This window comes from Pelophylax lessonae, assembly GCF_965119305.1.
Source record: "Pelophylax lessonae genome assembly, chromosome: 11".
NCBI classification, from domain to species: Eukaryota; Metazoa; Chordata; class Amphibia; order Anura; family Ranidae; genus Pelophylax; species Pelophylax lessonae.
The window spans coordinates 57,596,976-57,614,129 of NC_138778.1; the positions used below are offsets into that span (position 1 = coordinate 57,596,976).

At 40.4% G+C, this 17,154-nt stretch overlaps 1 protein-coding gene across 1 annotated transcript in view; it reads right to left on the bottom strand.

Annotated features, from left to right (window-relative positions):
- PLTP (phospholipid transfer protein) overlaps window positions 1-17,154 on the bottom strand; it is a 122,144-nt gene that overhangs the window by 33,334 nt on the left and 71,656 nt on the right. Inside the window, exons 9-10 of the mRNA XM_082272065.1 lie at window positions 13,694-13,870; window positions 3,728-3,787 (exon numbers count right to left, since the gene is read on the bottom strand). Coding sequence (XP_082128191.1) covers window positions 3,728-3,787; window positions 13,694-13,870 — 237 coding nt within the window. The remainder of the gene's footprint in view (window positions 1-3,727; window positions 3,788-13,693; window positions 13,871-17,154) is intronic.

The window sequence follows — 17,154 nt, forward strand, 5'->3', positions numbered from 1 at the left end:
CTGCATGGAACACAAGGACCCAGGGCCGGTATCAAAACCTAGGCCCTATTGTAGCTCCAATCAGTAGAGAGAGAATTTCAAAGCAAGTTGCTTAACACTCAGCCAGCTATGGCTATGGCCTATTATCTGGCTGTAGCAAACTTGGCAGTAGGCTGCAGCTGTGGGAACATGACCGCTAGTTTCTTTTCCGTCATTGTTACCCCCTCTCTCTAGGCTCACATTATTCCCTTCATCAACCTGGGAACCAACATCACAGCATTCAAATTGCTGCACATCCTCCAACAGCATGTCACTGACACTATGATCGAATAGTTCAGGTAACTCCTCCATGCATGATGGTGGGGCGACAGAAGGAGTAGCTGTGGAGAAGGAGCCTGTGGCAGCTGCGGTGGAAGGCAAACTAGCATGAGCCTGGGTGTCAGAGGACCAGGAGGATGAGGATGGCTTATTTATCCACTCCACCAACTCTTCTGCATGCTGTGGCTGAATAACGCCGCCAGCACAGGAAAAAAAGGACGGGCATGCCCCACCTGCAGAGGATGAACCATGTCTGTGACCACCACTTTTCACTGTGGACACAGCGGCTGCTTGCCCTCTTTTTGTGGCCTGTGAGTGTCTGCCTCTCCTTGTCAGCCTTTCGGACATGATGTGGATTTAGGGGGGTTTTAATTACCGGTTGATCAATATATAATATATATATAATGCACTGCTGATATATACTGCATTGCTGATATGTACCGAACTGACCGATAGATACTAAATGGCCTGATATATACTCAAGTGGCCTATATATCTATATAGATATCAATATATGGTCTATATTGAAACGACCGATAGATACTAAATGGCTTGATATATACTCAAGTGGCCTATATATACAAGTAGATATCAACATATGGTCTATACTGAAACGACCGATAAATACTGAATGGCCTAATATATACTCAAGTGGCCTATATATATTAGATATCAATGTATGGTCTATACTGAACTGATCGATAGATACTCAATTGCCCTATATATATATATATATATATATATCTCATTGTATGGTCTATACTGAACTGACCGATAGATACTCATTTGCCCTATATGGGTCTATACTTAACTGACCAATAGATAATCAATGGCCTAATATACTGTATATTCAATTGCCCTAAATATATATAGATATCAATGTATGGTCTATTCTGAACTGACCGAGAGATGCTCATTGGCCTAATATGTACGCAAGTGCCCTATGTATATAGATATCAATGTATGGTCTATACTGAACTGACCGATAGATACTGAATGGCCTAATATATACTCAATTGCCCTATATCTATACATAGATATCAATGAATGATCTATACTATGGTATATGGTCTATGGTATAAACTGCACTGCTGAATACATTTTTTATCTGATCTCCTAAATTGTAAAAAGCACAAATCTCTCTCCCTGCCTAACTAACTGCTAGCAATGTCTCAATTAGACTACACTGCTGACCACACTGGACTGTCTGATAAACTGCAAATCACGTTCCTCTCCCTGCCCAACTGACTGCTAGCAATGTCTTAACTAGACTACTCTGCTGATTACACTGCACTGTCTGATATACTGCAAATCACGTTCCTCTCCCTGCCTCAATCACGTTCCTCTCCCTGCCTCAACCACTTCTTATCTCGCCCACACAGTCACACACTGAGCACTAAGCAGCCTTTATATCGTGTGGGACGTGTACTTAGACCCTGAGCCAGGATTGGTTAAAGGCAGCCTGAATTTGTCCAATCGTGGCAGAGATGATTTGATTGGCCAAAGCATGGAGGTCAGGGTGCATGCTTTGGGCAATCACATAATGCACTGCAAGCACGCAGTGCATTATGGATGCGGGTGCTCAAATTTCCCGCGAAGAAGCACATTTGATCGTCATTCGACGAACGATCGATCTCCCAATGTTCGAGTCGAACCTACGTTCGACTCAAACTTGAAGCTCATCCCTATTGATAATGCCCTCTCTCTACTTTATTCGATTTGTATTTGGCAGATGCTACTGAACCTGATGTACAGTTGATTATGAATGTCCGTTCATCTAAACCAGTCATCTGTTCCAGCAAAGATACTCCATGTGTAATGCAGTGACTCTATCTAAAGTGCCTGTCTAATGTATCTAGCATAGCACAGAAGAACCCACCCCGGGCCTCTCATGTGACCCTTGCTTGGTGCCCAACAAGGAAGGAAACATGAAGGATGTGAAGACCCCCCTGTTACTCTGACCCTGCCCCCTGCCCTACAATCTATTACTGGTTTATCTTTATTTTTTTACCTTCAGAATTGGCAATTTTGTACTAAACTCAACATGTGTCCATGTACACATAGGCTTTTAAGATCGTTTAGGAGCTGCTGTGGTTAGGAAGGTTCAACCCCCCTCAACCTCCATCTCCTGAACACAGAAGAATCGCGTTCAGGATAGGAACGTTTTGACTGCTGGCAGCAAAACAAGTCAAAATCGCGGTAAAATATCAACGCAATTTTGCCGCGTTTCGCGTTTTCCTGCAGCCAGTAGTAGACTATGTGTACATGAAGCCTAAACCTTTTTGTAACAAAATTGGCTCCACTTCATCTTCCTCTGCTTGGGTGGCTTGGGTTGCATAGTTCTTCATCTACCCAGTGATGTTCAAATATTCCCAGTGGGATACAGGCAGCAAAATTCCCTCCATACTCAATTCAAAACAAAAAATGGCTTTAGATATACTTCAATGTACTCTTTCTTTTTTTTTTGTTTCTAGTACATGTAAACTGAAGCTGAATCTGGACTGTACAGAAAAAGGGACCTATCTGCTCTTTGCCAAAATGTCTGCAACTATTAAGAGGTTTACATACTACACAGTATTCATCATTGTATCACTTCTATTTACTAGTCTACCACGCTTCAAAAACAGGTTTCAGGTTAAAGGGAGCAGGACAGTAAAGCAGTCCACAGATGGATTGAATCATGACCGGTTCAGCAGGAACCAGTCAATATTTGATCCATCTATGGGCAGGCCCATCGACTGACTGCAGTACAAGCAGCCTGTTGGATGTATTGCATATGATCACTGCCGGCAGCTATAGCCGCTAGCAGCGATCATTGTGTTTTGCTGGCAGGGAGCCTTCCCGAACACAATAGTGCTATGGGAATTGGGCAATTTTCTTTCCTTCCACCCATGGTAAAAGGAAAGAAAAGCGTATAATCTATGGCTTGCTTTAATCCTGTAATAGTAGATCATCAGTCTCATATGACAAAGGCTTATACAAGATATACAAGACTAGGATGGCAAATGTGAGAGGGAGGGGAGATACAGATGAAGCAAAAAGACGCAGTACAAAGAGGGAGGGGAAAAGGGCAACAAAGGAAAGTGATAGGTATAGAAAACTGATTGACAGTGTAAGGCAAGATAGAAAGAGAGAAAAGAGGGGAACATGGAATAAAAGGTGCAATAAAGATGAAGTGGGAGAAAACAAGTACTGACAGCCCAGGGGTAGAGGTTATACTTCGGTGACAGAAGAAGGTGACAGTGAAGACAGGGTACAACAGGGAACTGGGAAGAAGTGTCAATGTGTCATTTTTCTAGGGCTCCAGCTGTCAGGTTATTGGGGTTTCCTAAAAACACTGGTTTCTCTTTGGCATATATATTAATCATGGAACCTTAAAAATGAATTCTGGGACTACATTTATGTTTTGGTCAGGAGGTACAAGACTTACCAGTAGCATCAGACTTCCAAAATATGATGTCCTCAACAAAACTTCCAAGTCTTTGGGCACCTAAAGAGACAAACAAATGTATCACAGATCAGTGGTGGGCGGTCCATAGGGAGCACAGGGGCGCGGTCCCCCCAAAGTTCCCAAAGTTAGTTTGCCAAAAAGGAAAGCTACTCTAAAATAATAAAATAATGTTAGTCATATTATCATTTGTTCAATTCATCAATGTGTTTGCTTTGTGCGGGGAACCAGACTAATGGGTCTGTCTATTTTTAACAAGCATGTGATTTATTCTGAGGCTCTAATTGGCTTGTTTTAGCTCTGCGCCAACCCTCCAGCTTTTGATTTTACTGAATCAATATTCGTCATTGTGTCACTTCCGGTTTCCAACTCCTTAACCCGCGGAACGTACGGCGTCCTCTGGAGAGTGCGGACCTGGAGGCGTTTGTTTGCGCCCCCCAAAAATTTTTAGCACCAGCCGCCACTGCCACAGATAAAGTAACTTTATAAAAAAGAACAACCACCTATATTACAATAAGTAAACAGAAAAATAAGATTATTTAAAAATCTAATACTGCTGCTTTAACCACTTCAGCCCCAGAAGATTTTACCCCCTTAATGACCAGGCCCTATTTTGCGATTCGGCACTGCGTTATTTTAACGGACAATTGCGCGGCCGTGCGACGTTGTACCCAAACAAAATTTATGTCCTTTTTTTCCCACAAATAGAGATTTCTTTTGGTGATATTTGATCACCTGTGCGATTTTTAATTTTTGCACTATAAACAAAAAAAGAGCGACAGTTTTTTTTAAAAAACAATATTTTCACGTTTTGCTATATAACATTCCCAAAAAAAAAAATGTAAAAATCAAAAATTTTTTACATTTTAGGCCAATTTGTTTTCTGCTACATATTTTTGGTAAAAAAAAAAAAAAAATCGTAATAAGTGTATTTTGATTGGTTGGCGCAAAAGTTATCGCGTTTACTAACAACAGGAAAGTTTTATGTCATTTTTATTGTTTTTTTTTTTTATTTTTTTTTATTAGTAATGGCAGCGATCTGCGATTTTTTGTGGGACTGCGACATTGCGGCGGACAGACTGGACCCCTAACTGACATTTTTGACACTTTTGGGGGGACCAGTGACATTACTACAGTAATCAGTGCTATAAATATGCACTGTTACTGTAATAATGACACTGGCAGGGAAGGGTTTAACCCTATGGGTGATCAAAGGGTTAAATTTATGCCTCATGCTTTCTGACGTGTGTTTTCTGTGACACAGACAGAGTTCTGAATCCTGTGATCTCTCCCTGCCTGTCACTGAGAAGATCCGCCTGCTTTGTTTACATAAGCAGGCGGGTCTTTTCACACTTTCCCCGACGATCGAGGAAGGGAGGCAGCGATCGCCACCTCTCCTCCTCCGGCCAGACTCCTGCTGTGTCTAAACACAGTGGGAGTGAGCCTCCGGTGGCACGCGTGTGCCGCCGAGACCTCTAGGAGTACAGCGACGTAGGTCTACGTTGCTGGACCTAGGGGAGCCGACCTGCTGCAGTAGGATTACTGTGAGAGATCGGCTAGTGGTTAAACAAGGATGTTGTTTTATCACACTATGCAACCATTTTAAAGATTTCTTTTTGTGCTTTTACAAATACACTTGCTGACCAGTTTAATAGGTACACCTTGCTAGTACCAAGTTAGACCCTCTTTTGCTTTTGGAACTGCCTTAATTCTTCGTGGCAAAGATTCAACAAGGTGTTGGAAACATTCCTTAGAGATTTTGGTCCATATTGACATGATAGCATTACGCAGTTGCTGCAGATTTGTCGGCTGCACATCCATGGTGCGAATCTCCCGCTCCACCACATCCCAAAGACCATTGGAGTACAGTGACCTTATTGTCATGTTCAAGAAACCAGTGGTAAGATGATTTTAGCTTTGAGACATGGTGCATTATCCTACTGGAAGAAGCCACCAGAAGATGTGTACACTGTAGTCATAAAGAGATGGTCATGGTCAGCAACAATACTCAGGTAGGCCATGGTATGTAAACAATGCTCAATTGGTACTAAGGGGCTCAAAGTGTACCAAGAAAATTTCCCCCACACCATTACACCGCCACCACCACCAGCCTGAACTGTTGATACAAGGCAGGATGGCTCCATGCTTTTATGTTGTTTATGCCAAATTCTGACCCTACCATCTGAATATTGCAGCTGAAATTGAGACTCATCAGAGCAGACAATGTTTTTCCAATCTTCTAATGTCCAATTTTGGTGAGCCTGTGCGAATTGTAGCCTCAGTTTCCTGTTCTTAGCATACAGGAGTGGCACCCAGTTTGGCCTGCTGCTGCCGTAGCCCATCGGCTTCAAGGTTTGATGTGTTGTACGTTCAATGATGGTATTCTGTATACCTTGGCTGTAACAAGTGGTTATTTGAGTTACTGTTGCCTTTCTATCATTTCAAACCACTCTGCCCATTCTCCTCTGACCTCTGACATCAACAAGGCATTTTTTCGTCCACACAACTGCCACTCGCTGAATATTTTCTCTTTTTCCGACCATTCTTTGTAAACCCTAGAGATGGTTATGTGTGAAAATCCCAGCAGATCAGCATTTTTTTAAATACTCAGACCAGCCAGCCTAGCAGCAATAACCATGGTGTATGTAATAAAGTGGCCAGTGAGTATAAACATGTAATACTGGCTTACGAGGGAGGAAAATACTAGGTTAATAGTTTTTATGCTTGGTGGTGTGCTGAAAACACTTCAACATGTTGGTTTAATTTGACTGAATTATTTCCAAAGAAAACTCGTGGCCAGGATATTGACCTTTAAGTATTTACACATTCCTAACAAGGTGTATATGAGCTTTAAACCAAGCACTCCTTGACCCCTATACTTGCAGGCACTGTGGAGAAATTCATACTCAAAATTTTACAGCAGAGGCACTGATCAAGAAGAGACTGGGGCTTTTAGGTGCACAAGCACTGAAGTTACTTCACTTTTAATGGATTAGTTCACCTTTAATGGCCATCACATGTGGTAGCTGCTATGCATGGGCATAATGTGTCTTAGCCCCAAACAATATAATGATACATAGAACAACAATGCACAAGGGACTTAGTGAGAAACATTAAAATTGATAAAAAAAAAACATTTTATTACATAGCTTACAAAGATGCAAATCTAAGAAATTAAACACCTCAACAGTGATACATATGAGATAGAGGTAGTTACATGAATTTCAACATTGCACATAGTCCATAGAAAAAGATTTCCTGCACATATTCTCGACGCAATTCGCGAGCCAGCACTCGCTTCCTCAGGAGAAGTAAAAACTCATATGCAAGGAGGAACCAGGTCATTGGGAATGAAGGGAAAAAAAAGGGGGGGGGGAGAGGAGTCCATGATTATACTTACGATTCCCGTAAAGCATCCAAGAACAACACATGCTGGATATTGATCCAAACAGAAAAAAATTATAATATGACCCCAACAACCACAAAAAAGGGCAAAAAAGGAAGGAAGGGAAAAGCCACCTAGTCCTCACTGTCCTATCTGGTAGGTGTGAGAAAAGGGACAAAAAATATTTAAAAATCCCAAATCAGTGCAAAAGAACCCCAGAAGAAACCTGGGGGGCTGATGTGGTGATAATGGGAGTGATAGAAAGCAATACCAGCTACTTTGTCAAAAAGTGTTAAAGGAAAAAAATGTTCATAAATAACTCCACTACATGTCAAACATGGATATATGTGAAAAGAAATAATAAAAAAAATGATTATAAATATACTGTGATTCCTTGCACTTGAACACATTCCTCAAGACCCACGTGGTGTGGACTGGGATAGTAGAGTCTTGCAGAGAGAAGTGAGGTGGATTAATTTGCTCAGGGCTACATCCCCCCCTGGCCTGAAAGACTCCATCTCATTTAAGCCATTTTTACCTGTGTAAATTATTGTATGTTTATTTATTCTTACTTTGCTATGTTGTAATTGTTTGATTAGTGAGAAACTACGTCGTTGGGATAGTCGTAATTTTATGATGACCAATTCCCTTTTTTTTAATTAATTATTATTTTTTGCCTCCTAGATTTCCTTGTTCCTTTTTCCATGAGTTGCAATCCCATTTAATTCTGTTTTACAGCCCTGTGAGATAAAGTTTGGCTTTGGTGTGTTTTGGTGCATTTTGTATTTTTTCTTTCATCGTTTCTCTTGTGGGTTGGTGCCCCCGGGCTGTCCTTCAGTTTCCACACTTCCTTCTGCCTAAGTGATTTAGGGTGGGATCGGCGTCACGCATGCCCCCACCCTTTTGGGGATATCGCAAATGTGCTGCCCATGTGACACGATGGCGTAGCAGGTCATGCATTGCAGTGTCCCGCGCATGCACATTGTTACGTTGGCGCCACCACCATTAGGCGGCCTCGTGGCCCTTCACAGCTGACATTCCGGTGGTTTCCAACCATGGGGACACTGAGAGGGGATTGGCCAGCCACTGAGATGGACTTAATAAACCTGCGAGCCCTGGAGATGGGTGTCATTGCTACCGATGTGCTGGGACAGAGCCATCCATTTTGACATATGACCAGTAGGTATGTACACATTTTGGCCCCTTTCACACATACGGTCCGTTCAGGTCATCAGTTCAGTCATGTCAAAATGTATCAGTTTTTCATCAGTTTTTTCATCCATTTTTAATCAATATTTCATCCTTTTTTTTTACATCCACTACCAATGCAAAAACAGATGAAAAATGGACCGTTTGTCCGTTTACATCCGTTTTTTTGACGGATGAAAAATTAGGCATTCATCCATTCCAAAAAAACAGAAATTGAAGGAAGTGAATGAAAACGGATGTTAACGGATGATCATCCGTTGTCATTCATTTTCACATAGAGATGCATTGATGTCCGTTTTTCATCTGTCAACGGATGGATGAAAAACGGACAAACGGACCGTATATGTGAAAGGGGCCTTACATGGGTGTTTTTGTTTTTAAAACAGAGAACAAGATACCGCTCAGGTGTGGTATGTAAAGGATTATTCACAGGTGCTTAACCCCGGATCGTTACCGCAGTGACATACAAATAAGAAGAAAACTAGAAGTGCCTATTAATAAGAGATTAAGGCATAATGGTTATGGTTAAGCACTCCTACGTGTGAAAAGTGTCAACTGTAACCCATCCTGCGCTAGTGTCCCATGGTTGAAGAATAAAGGAGTTTTATTGAATTACAAATGCGGTGTGCAACAAGTTTTCTTCTCATTTCCATGTCTTTTATTTTTGCCTCTGCCACTCAACTCTTCAACTGATTTTGCATGTTATCAACCCAGCACTGCCTTTTATCACTCATCTATCACAATGTAATTTTCCTGTGGGGTCACTGCATCTTGTGGGACCCCAAAATGAAATATAATATATATATATATATATATATATATATATATATATATATATATATATATATATATATATACATATACTGTATACAGTGGATAAAAAAAGTATACACACCCCTGTTTAAAATGTCAGGTTTCTGTGATGTAAAAAAAAAAAAAAAAAATGACACAAAGATAAATAATTTCAGAACCTTTTCCTTTTAAAGTAACCTATAAACTGTACAACTCAGTTGAACAACAAAAATAAATCTTTTTAGGTGGAGGGAAGTAAAAACAAAAAAATTAAAATCATATGGTTGCATAAGTGTGCACACTCTTAAACTAATACTTTGTTGAAGCACCTTTTGATTTTATTACAGCATTCAGTCTTTTTTGATATGAGTCGATCAGCATGGCACATCTTGACTTGGCAATATTTGCCCATTCTTCTTTGTAAAGGCACTCCAAATCTGAGATTGCGAGGCATCTCCTCTGCACATTTAGCATTCAGGTCTGGGCTCTGGCTGGGCCATTCCAAAACTTTAATCTTCTTCTGGTGAAGCCATTCCATTGTTGATTTGGATGTATGCTTTGGGTCATTGTCATGCTGAAAGATGAAGTTCCTCTTCATGTTTAGCTTTCTAGCAGAAGCCTGAAGGTTTTGTGCCAATGTTGACTGGTATTTGGAACTGTTCATAATTCCCTCCACCTTGACTAAGGCCCCTATTCCAGCTGAAGAAAAACATCCCCAAAGCATGATGTTGCCACCACCATGCTTCACTGTGGGTATGGTGTTCTTTTGGTGAGGTGCAGTATTGTTTTTGTGCCAAACATATCTTTTGGAATTATGGCCACAAAGTTCAACCTTGGTTTCATCAGACCATACAACTTTTTCCCACATGCTTTTGGGAGACTTCAGATGTGTTTTTGCAAAATTTAGCTTAGATGTTTTTCATCGTAATAAAAGGCTTGCATCTTGCCACTTTACCCCATAGCCCAGACATATGAAGAATACGGGAGATTGTTGTCACTTGTACCACACAGCCAGTTCTTGCCAGATGTTCCTGCAGCTCCTTTATTGTTTATGTAGGCCTCTTGGCAGCCCCCCTGAACAGTTTTCTGCTCGCCTTTTCATCAATTTGGGAGGGACTTCCAGTTCTTGGTAATGTCAGTGTTGTGCCATTATTTCTCCACTCGATGATGACTGTCTTCACTGTGTTCCATTGAATATCTAATGCAGGGATCCTCAAACTAAGGCCCTCCAGCTGCTGCAGAACTACGCATCCCATGAGGCATTGTAAAACTCTGAAATTCACAGACATGACTAGGCATGATGGGAATTGTAGTTCCTGAACAACTGGAGGGCCATAGTTTGAAGACTCCTGATCTAATGCCTTGGAAATTCTTTTGTACTCTTCTCCTAATTGATACCTTTTAACAATGAGATCCCTCTGATGCTTTGGAAGCTCTCTGCGGACCATGGCTTTTGCTGTAGGATGTGACTAACTAACTGAAAATGGCAGGAAATACCTACTAGAACAACTGAACTTTATTTGGGGTTAATCAGAGGCACTTCAAATTATGGCAGGTGTGTACTGACTCCTATTTAACATGGGTTTGAATGTGATTCCCAAATTCTGAACACAGCTACATCCCCAGTTATTGGAGAGTGTGCACACTTACGCAACCACATTATTTTAGTTTTTTGTTTTTACCCCCTCCCCCCCCCCAACAAAAAAAAAAAATTCAGTTTGTAGTTCAATTGAGTTGTACAGTTTATTGGTCACATTAAAGGTAGAAGTTCTGAAAATATTTATCTTTGTCTAATTTTTTTGCATCACAGAAACCTGACATTTTAACAGGGGTGTGTAGACTTTTTATATCCACTGTGTGTGTTTATATATATATATATGTATATATATATATTTCTTCACATGTATCCATGTTAGACTTTCATGTAGTGGTGTTGTTTATCAACACTTATTTCCCTTAATACTTTTTGACACAGTAACTGGTATTGCTTTATATCACTCCCAGTTTTTTTCCACTGATTTGGGATTTTTTAATGGTTTTTGTCCCTTTCCTCTTGCCCATCTGCCTGTCTCCTCATGTGTTGTTTGTTTTCTCCCAGCCATTGGCGACTCCATTGCCTTCTTCCATAAGGCATTTGGAATCCTTTGTGATTGGCCCTGTTTTTTTTCTCACAACTCCCAGGTAGGACAGTGCGGACCCGGTGGGTTTTCCCTTTCTTCCTCCTTTTGCCATTTTTTGTGGTTGTTGGGGTCATATTATCATTTTTTGCTGTTTGGATCAATATCCAGCATGTGTTGCTTCTAGATACTTTACTGGAATCGTAGGTATAATCATGGACTCCTCTGCTCCCCCCCCCCTCCCATTTTTTTCCTTTATTCCTAATGACCTGGTTTCTCCCTGCAGGAGAGACGAATGCCTCATACACACAATCAGATAATCGGACAACTTATCATTCGCATTTTGTTGCATGATACTAGTATTGAATTCGACAATGTTTACTAAAACTTCTTGGTTGCGTAGCTACGTATCGGATAATGCAAAACAAAAACAATGGCATCCAGGCTTTTTCCGGGTTATTTTTGTGTTTCTGCTCCTGCGTGGTCTTTGTCTATCAGTTTTTAGGGGACGCATACTGTACTGATTAAACTATTGTTATTCGCTAGGCTATCATACGACAAAAGATTTTGTGTTTGTCTCTTCGGATTTTGTTGGACGAGATGTCATGATCGGCTGTCGAAAGCTGTGTAGTAACGATCAATTCGAAAGCATTTTTTTTCCCGTACGATTATCTGATCGTGTGTACGAGGCATTATTTCTGCTGAGGTAGGGAGTGGTGGTTCGTGGAACGTGTTGAGAGATAGTGCAGGAAATCTTTGTCTATGGACTAAGTGCAATGTTGAAATTCATGTAACTACCTCTATCCCATATATAACACTGTTGTTAAATAATTTTCAATGTGTCTCTCCAATTCAATTGGGCATTGTTGTTCTAGGTTTCACCTTTCACCATTTCTCCAAAAATCTCCCATACATTCCAGCATCACCAGCATATTGTACATACTAGAGTTTGTTTTAGTGGCAAAGTCAGGAGTATGCTTTTTGTATCACATCCTACTATTATGGCAAACTCTAGTAAACACTTTTGCATTTATACTAGCTCTGGTCATCCTTCTATACATGTAGGTCAAAGGCAGCCTGACTGAAAAAACTCCCCTCTACAGCAGGATAGATGCAGATGTCAAACTGCTGGGTTCACACTTCAAAGGTTCAACTCATCTTGCTTACTAAGGAGTTTTTTGTTTTTTTTGGACATGCTGCGCATAGCCTTAGCCTATATGGATGGGTACAGGAGAAACGATTTGAATAGTGGAGGAGTGATTCTTTGAAGCTCAGCTCACTCTGCTCCCCCTAATAGAGCTCCTATTCTGTGTTTGCATTACAGATTTGAAAGCTAGAATGCTGCTCAGTCACTGCTGTGAGGAGAAACTGGGCTGCTAAAAGAACAATTTCAGTGTTTCTGTTGTGAATTTTGAGATTGAATTGCCTCACAGTGTCTGTAGCTACAGAGGTTGGTATAGGCTTGTTTTAACCACTTGGCAACCAGTGACGTAATAGTAAATCACTGCATTGCAAGGGTGATATCTTTGTCATCTCTGCAACTGCACCGATGACTGAGATATCATTTTTTAAAGCCAGCAATGCTGAACAAAGTAAAAGTAATCCGACGCAGTGGTTTCTCCAGTCAAAGTAAGTATTCTGAAATTTCAACTATAGTTTTTGATTTTAAAGTGTTTTTGCTTTTTTTCAATATTTTTATTGAATTTTAAAGATAGACATAATTGTTCACACTTCACATTTCGTGGACGCAGCCACTTATTAGGACTTGATAAAATGCAAAACATTAAGCTTGCCAACATGGCATTTAAAGGATAAACGTGTTGAGAACTAGTTATCTACGCAAGTGATAGTACAGGCACTTAGTTATGTAAACAAAGGCCACAGTAATGTTATGATTGCATAATAAGGGAGTGAAGAAAAGCATATGATAGGTATATGAGTTCCTGGGTCTTACGATGGGTGCCAGGATGCCCATGGGCCCCATATGAGTTCAAAGTTACGGAAGGATTGTATATATGGAGTCAAGGATTTTTCATTCAAATAAAGTTGTTGGGTAACATTCACTACTTGTGACGGATTAGGAGCTAGGTCTTGTTTCCAATACCTAGTGAGAAACAATCTAGCTGATGTTAGTATATTGGCAACCGTTCCTCGTAATTGGGTAGGGAATTGCTAAATGCCTAAATTGAGTAGAGCTATTGCAGAGTTCATCAGGGTAATAATACCTACCTTCCTACGTTTTCTTTTTACAAGACTATATTAAATTGGATCAGCCCTGAACATGGCTTCGGGGATACTAAAATGTCTCTTGGACAACAGACATTGTCTTTTTCTAGTAAGAGATGCTCAGTGCACCAAGCAAGTAGAACAACCAGTAGGTGGTGATAGAAAATATTTGTGAAATACAATTTCCTTACTGAAATCATAGTGTGTGAGTACACTCACCTGTTCATCAGCAATTTCCAAGCTGAGCACACCCGATTGATAATACGCATACATTGCAGAGTCAAAGAAATACTCAGAGAGCGCAATATATACCATGCGTTCCTTCTGTTTTATGTGCAGGGCGGGAGATGTGTTAGGAATTGTATCATTCTCTGCAGTCAAGGAATAGAACATGCCCTAAAAATAACAAAAAATACATAAGCATCCTTAGAGTGTATGCATTTAAAATTAAACACGGGGGACATTGTCAAACCATGTAGTGACACAAGTGAGCCTGATTTTCATTTAGCAAAGCATACAGTATATTCCAGTTTTTGAAAAAGAGAAACTTGGAAACTCGGTTAGCAGCCAAGCACTATAACCCAGATACTTGGCCCACTAACAATAGGTAAACAAAGTGTGGTGGCTGGTGCTATACATATAATAAGTGCATATGATCTAAACAAAGTTAGAAAAAATTTTTGAAATCAAACATTAAAAATTTGTGAAAAGAATGTCCATAAAGAGAAAATCCCAAAGTAAAAATCTGTGCTCAGTAGAAAATCCAAAACCGCAACAGTGACACCAACAGTAAATTCACACTGGAGGCTTACCAGAGAGCCAGCAACCTCCCTTACTCAAGGAGATTAGTACTTGCTTAATTGGACTCTTAGATCCAAACAGCTCAGATGTCATCGTGTCATGGTTCCAGATGAGAAATGTGCAGATATGGTGAGCAAACAATTCAGGAAGTTGCTTTAGCAAAACCTCGTGCATGCTCGGTGAACGGGGTAATGTAAAACATAAAGCTTCACACAGCGCATTGCTGTATTGTTTGTTAAAACGTTAAAGGTGCACTTACATTCAAAATGACAGTATTATGCTTGAGCATATTCCATTAAGCGTCCGTCCTCTGTATCCCTGCTGTGGAACAGCGGACTATCTGATGTGAGTTTTTGCTTCATTGCTTTTAATGTACATGTACATGTTTTTATGACCATTTGGAATACATATACTACACTATAAAATATCCCTGGCTCCATGTGGTGAGCATTTTTCAGCTAGTGCACCCACGGTTAGAATAAGGATGACCTTGCAACCTCAGGGAATTTCTCTATTGGGATTTGTTTTAAGGCTTGGCTCCCTGTGAACTCTGGTGAGTATATATATATATATATATATATATATATATATATATATATATATATATATATATATATATATATGTGGTGGAGGATTGGTATGTCATATTACACACAGGCTGAGGAAGCTCTATCACCCTTTTGTGGATTTCTTGTGTGAATCGTGTTCTACTCTCGGACACCTGTGCAGTTCTTTGCTCTTTTTTCATTGGATATTATGATTTATGGACTTTTCAAGAGTTGAACTTTTATCTACTTTTATTCACATTCATGGACTGTTTATTTAGCATTTACTAATTATTATTTAGCGCTGCACTCACCTCTTGATTGTTTTGCCATTTAAAAGGTATATATTCACCTTTAGTGCCAGCAGCTTGTTTATTCATAGCGCTCGCTCCCCATTGATTGATATTCCATTAAAAACAAATCTGTTTCCCAGAGTTAAGATGGCCGAACATCGATCACCCACTCACCTTGCCTATGTAGATAAAGTCGACAACCAGGGGAGGATGAATAACATTTCTCTTTATTTTGTCCAAGGAGTACACATGTTACAAACAGAGTGGGTGGAGATAAGTACATACGCTACTGTGCATGCCCGACCAATGTTCGGCCATCTTAAGTCTGGGAAACTGATTTGTTTTTAATGGAATATGCTCAAGCATAATACCGTTGTTTCAAATGTAAGTGCACCTATAACTTTTAAACAATACGAATTGTACAGTATTGCACTATGTGGAGCTTTATGTTTTACATATACCCCGCTCACGGAGCATGCACAAGGTTTTGCTGAAGCAACTTCCTGGATTGTTTTCTCACCATATCTGCACAGTTATCGTCTGGAACCATGAGCGATGACATCTGAGCTGTTTGGATCTAAAAGTCCAATTAAGCGTGTACTGCTCTCCTTGAGTAAGGGAGATCGTGGGCTCTTTGGTAAGCCTCCAGTGTGAGTTTACTGAGGCTGTTTCGGATTTTTAACTGAGCACGGATTTTTCTTTGGGGCTTTCTCTTTATGGACATTTTTTTTCGCAAATATTTTATGTTTAATTTCAACACATTTTTTTTAGCTTTGTTTATATCATATGCATTTATTATATTCCAGTTTTTCTTAGTGACCCCTGTACCTAAAATCCTGGGCAGCAAATTGAGACAGAGAGCTTTTCTAAATAAAAATAAATTCACTTCATGTGCTAAAACTTCTGAAATCTGAATGATGTGGTAGTATGAGTATCATACAGTACAGTACAATTACTGCATGTTCTGCATCTCACAGATGTGAAGCTAGTCTTCTACTCTCCTGGACCTCTTCTTGCCAAAAACAGCGTTTATTAGAGCCCATTCACATTAGCGCGACTTGTCAGGCGACTTGTCCATTATGTGGACATCTGGAGTATGCTGTCCAGTTCTGGGCACCGGTCCTCAGGAAGGATGTGCTGGAATTGGAAAGAGTCCAGAGAAGGGCAACAAAAATAATTAGGGGAATGGAGGACATCAGCTATGAGGAAAGACTACAAGCACTGAACCTATTCTCTCTGGAAAAGAGACGCTTGAGAGGGGATATGATATCAATGTACAAATTCTGTACTGGTGACCCGAGCATAAGGAACAAACTATTCAGAGAAAGGAGATACAATAAGACACGTGGCCACTCACTAAAACTAGAGGAAAGGCGGTTTAACCTTAAAATGCGTAAGGGGTTCTTCACTGTAAGAGCGGTAAGGATGTGGAATTCTCTTCCACAAGCAGTCGTATCAGCAGGGAGCATTGATAGTTTCAAAAAACTATTAGATGGGCACCTTAGAGACCACAACATACAGGGGTATACAATGTACGGTTAAAAGCAAACACGCACACACATCATAGGTTGAACTGGATGGACCAATGTCTTTTTTCAACCTCACTAACTATGTAACTATGTAACTATGTGAAGTCTCTGCAAGTCGCGTCAAAGTCGCGGTGCACGCGACTTCACAGGTCGCCCCCTGAAGTCGTGTCGCCTCAATGTGAATGGGCTCTTAGCCTCATTATTAACATTTTTTATTTTATGGAAAGATAAACAGTAACAAATGAGTAAAATAACACATTTAGCTAGGCTCACACTAGCTCATGCTCAGAAAATGAATATGCTGTGGATCACTTTATAGAGTGCAGCCAAACAGCCACTGTCAGGCATTCCAAAAGCACTCCTGCTGCCTCCCTAATTTGTCTTTTTTTTTTGTGCTAAACAGCAATTTACAATGAGAAAAATGCGCCACAACCACAAGCCAAATGCTTCCTGTAAATTGCAGCATGACCCTGTGGGTTTCAATGGGCGAGTTGGACCATTGGTGCTATTTG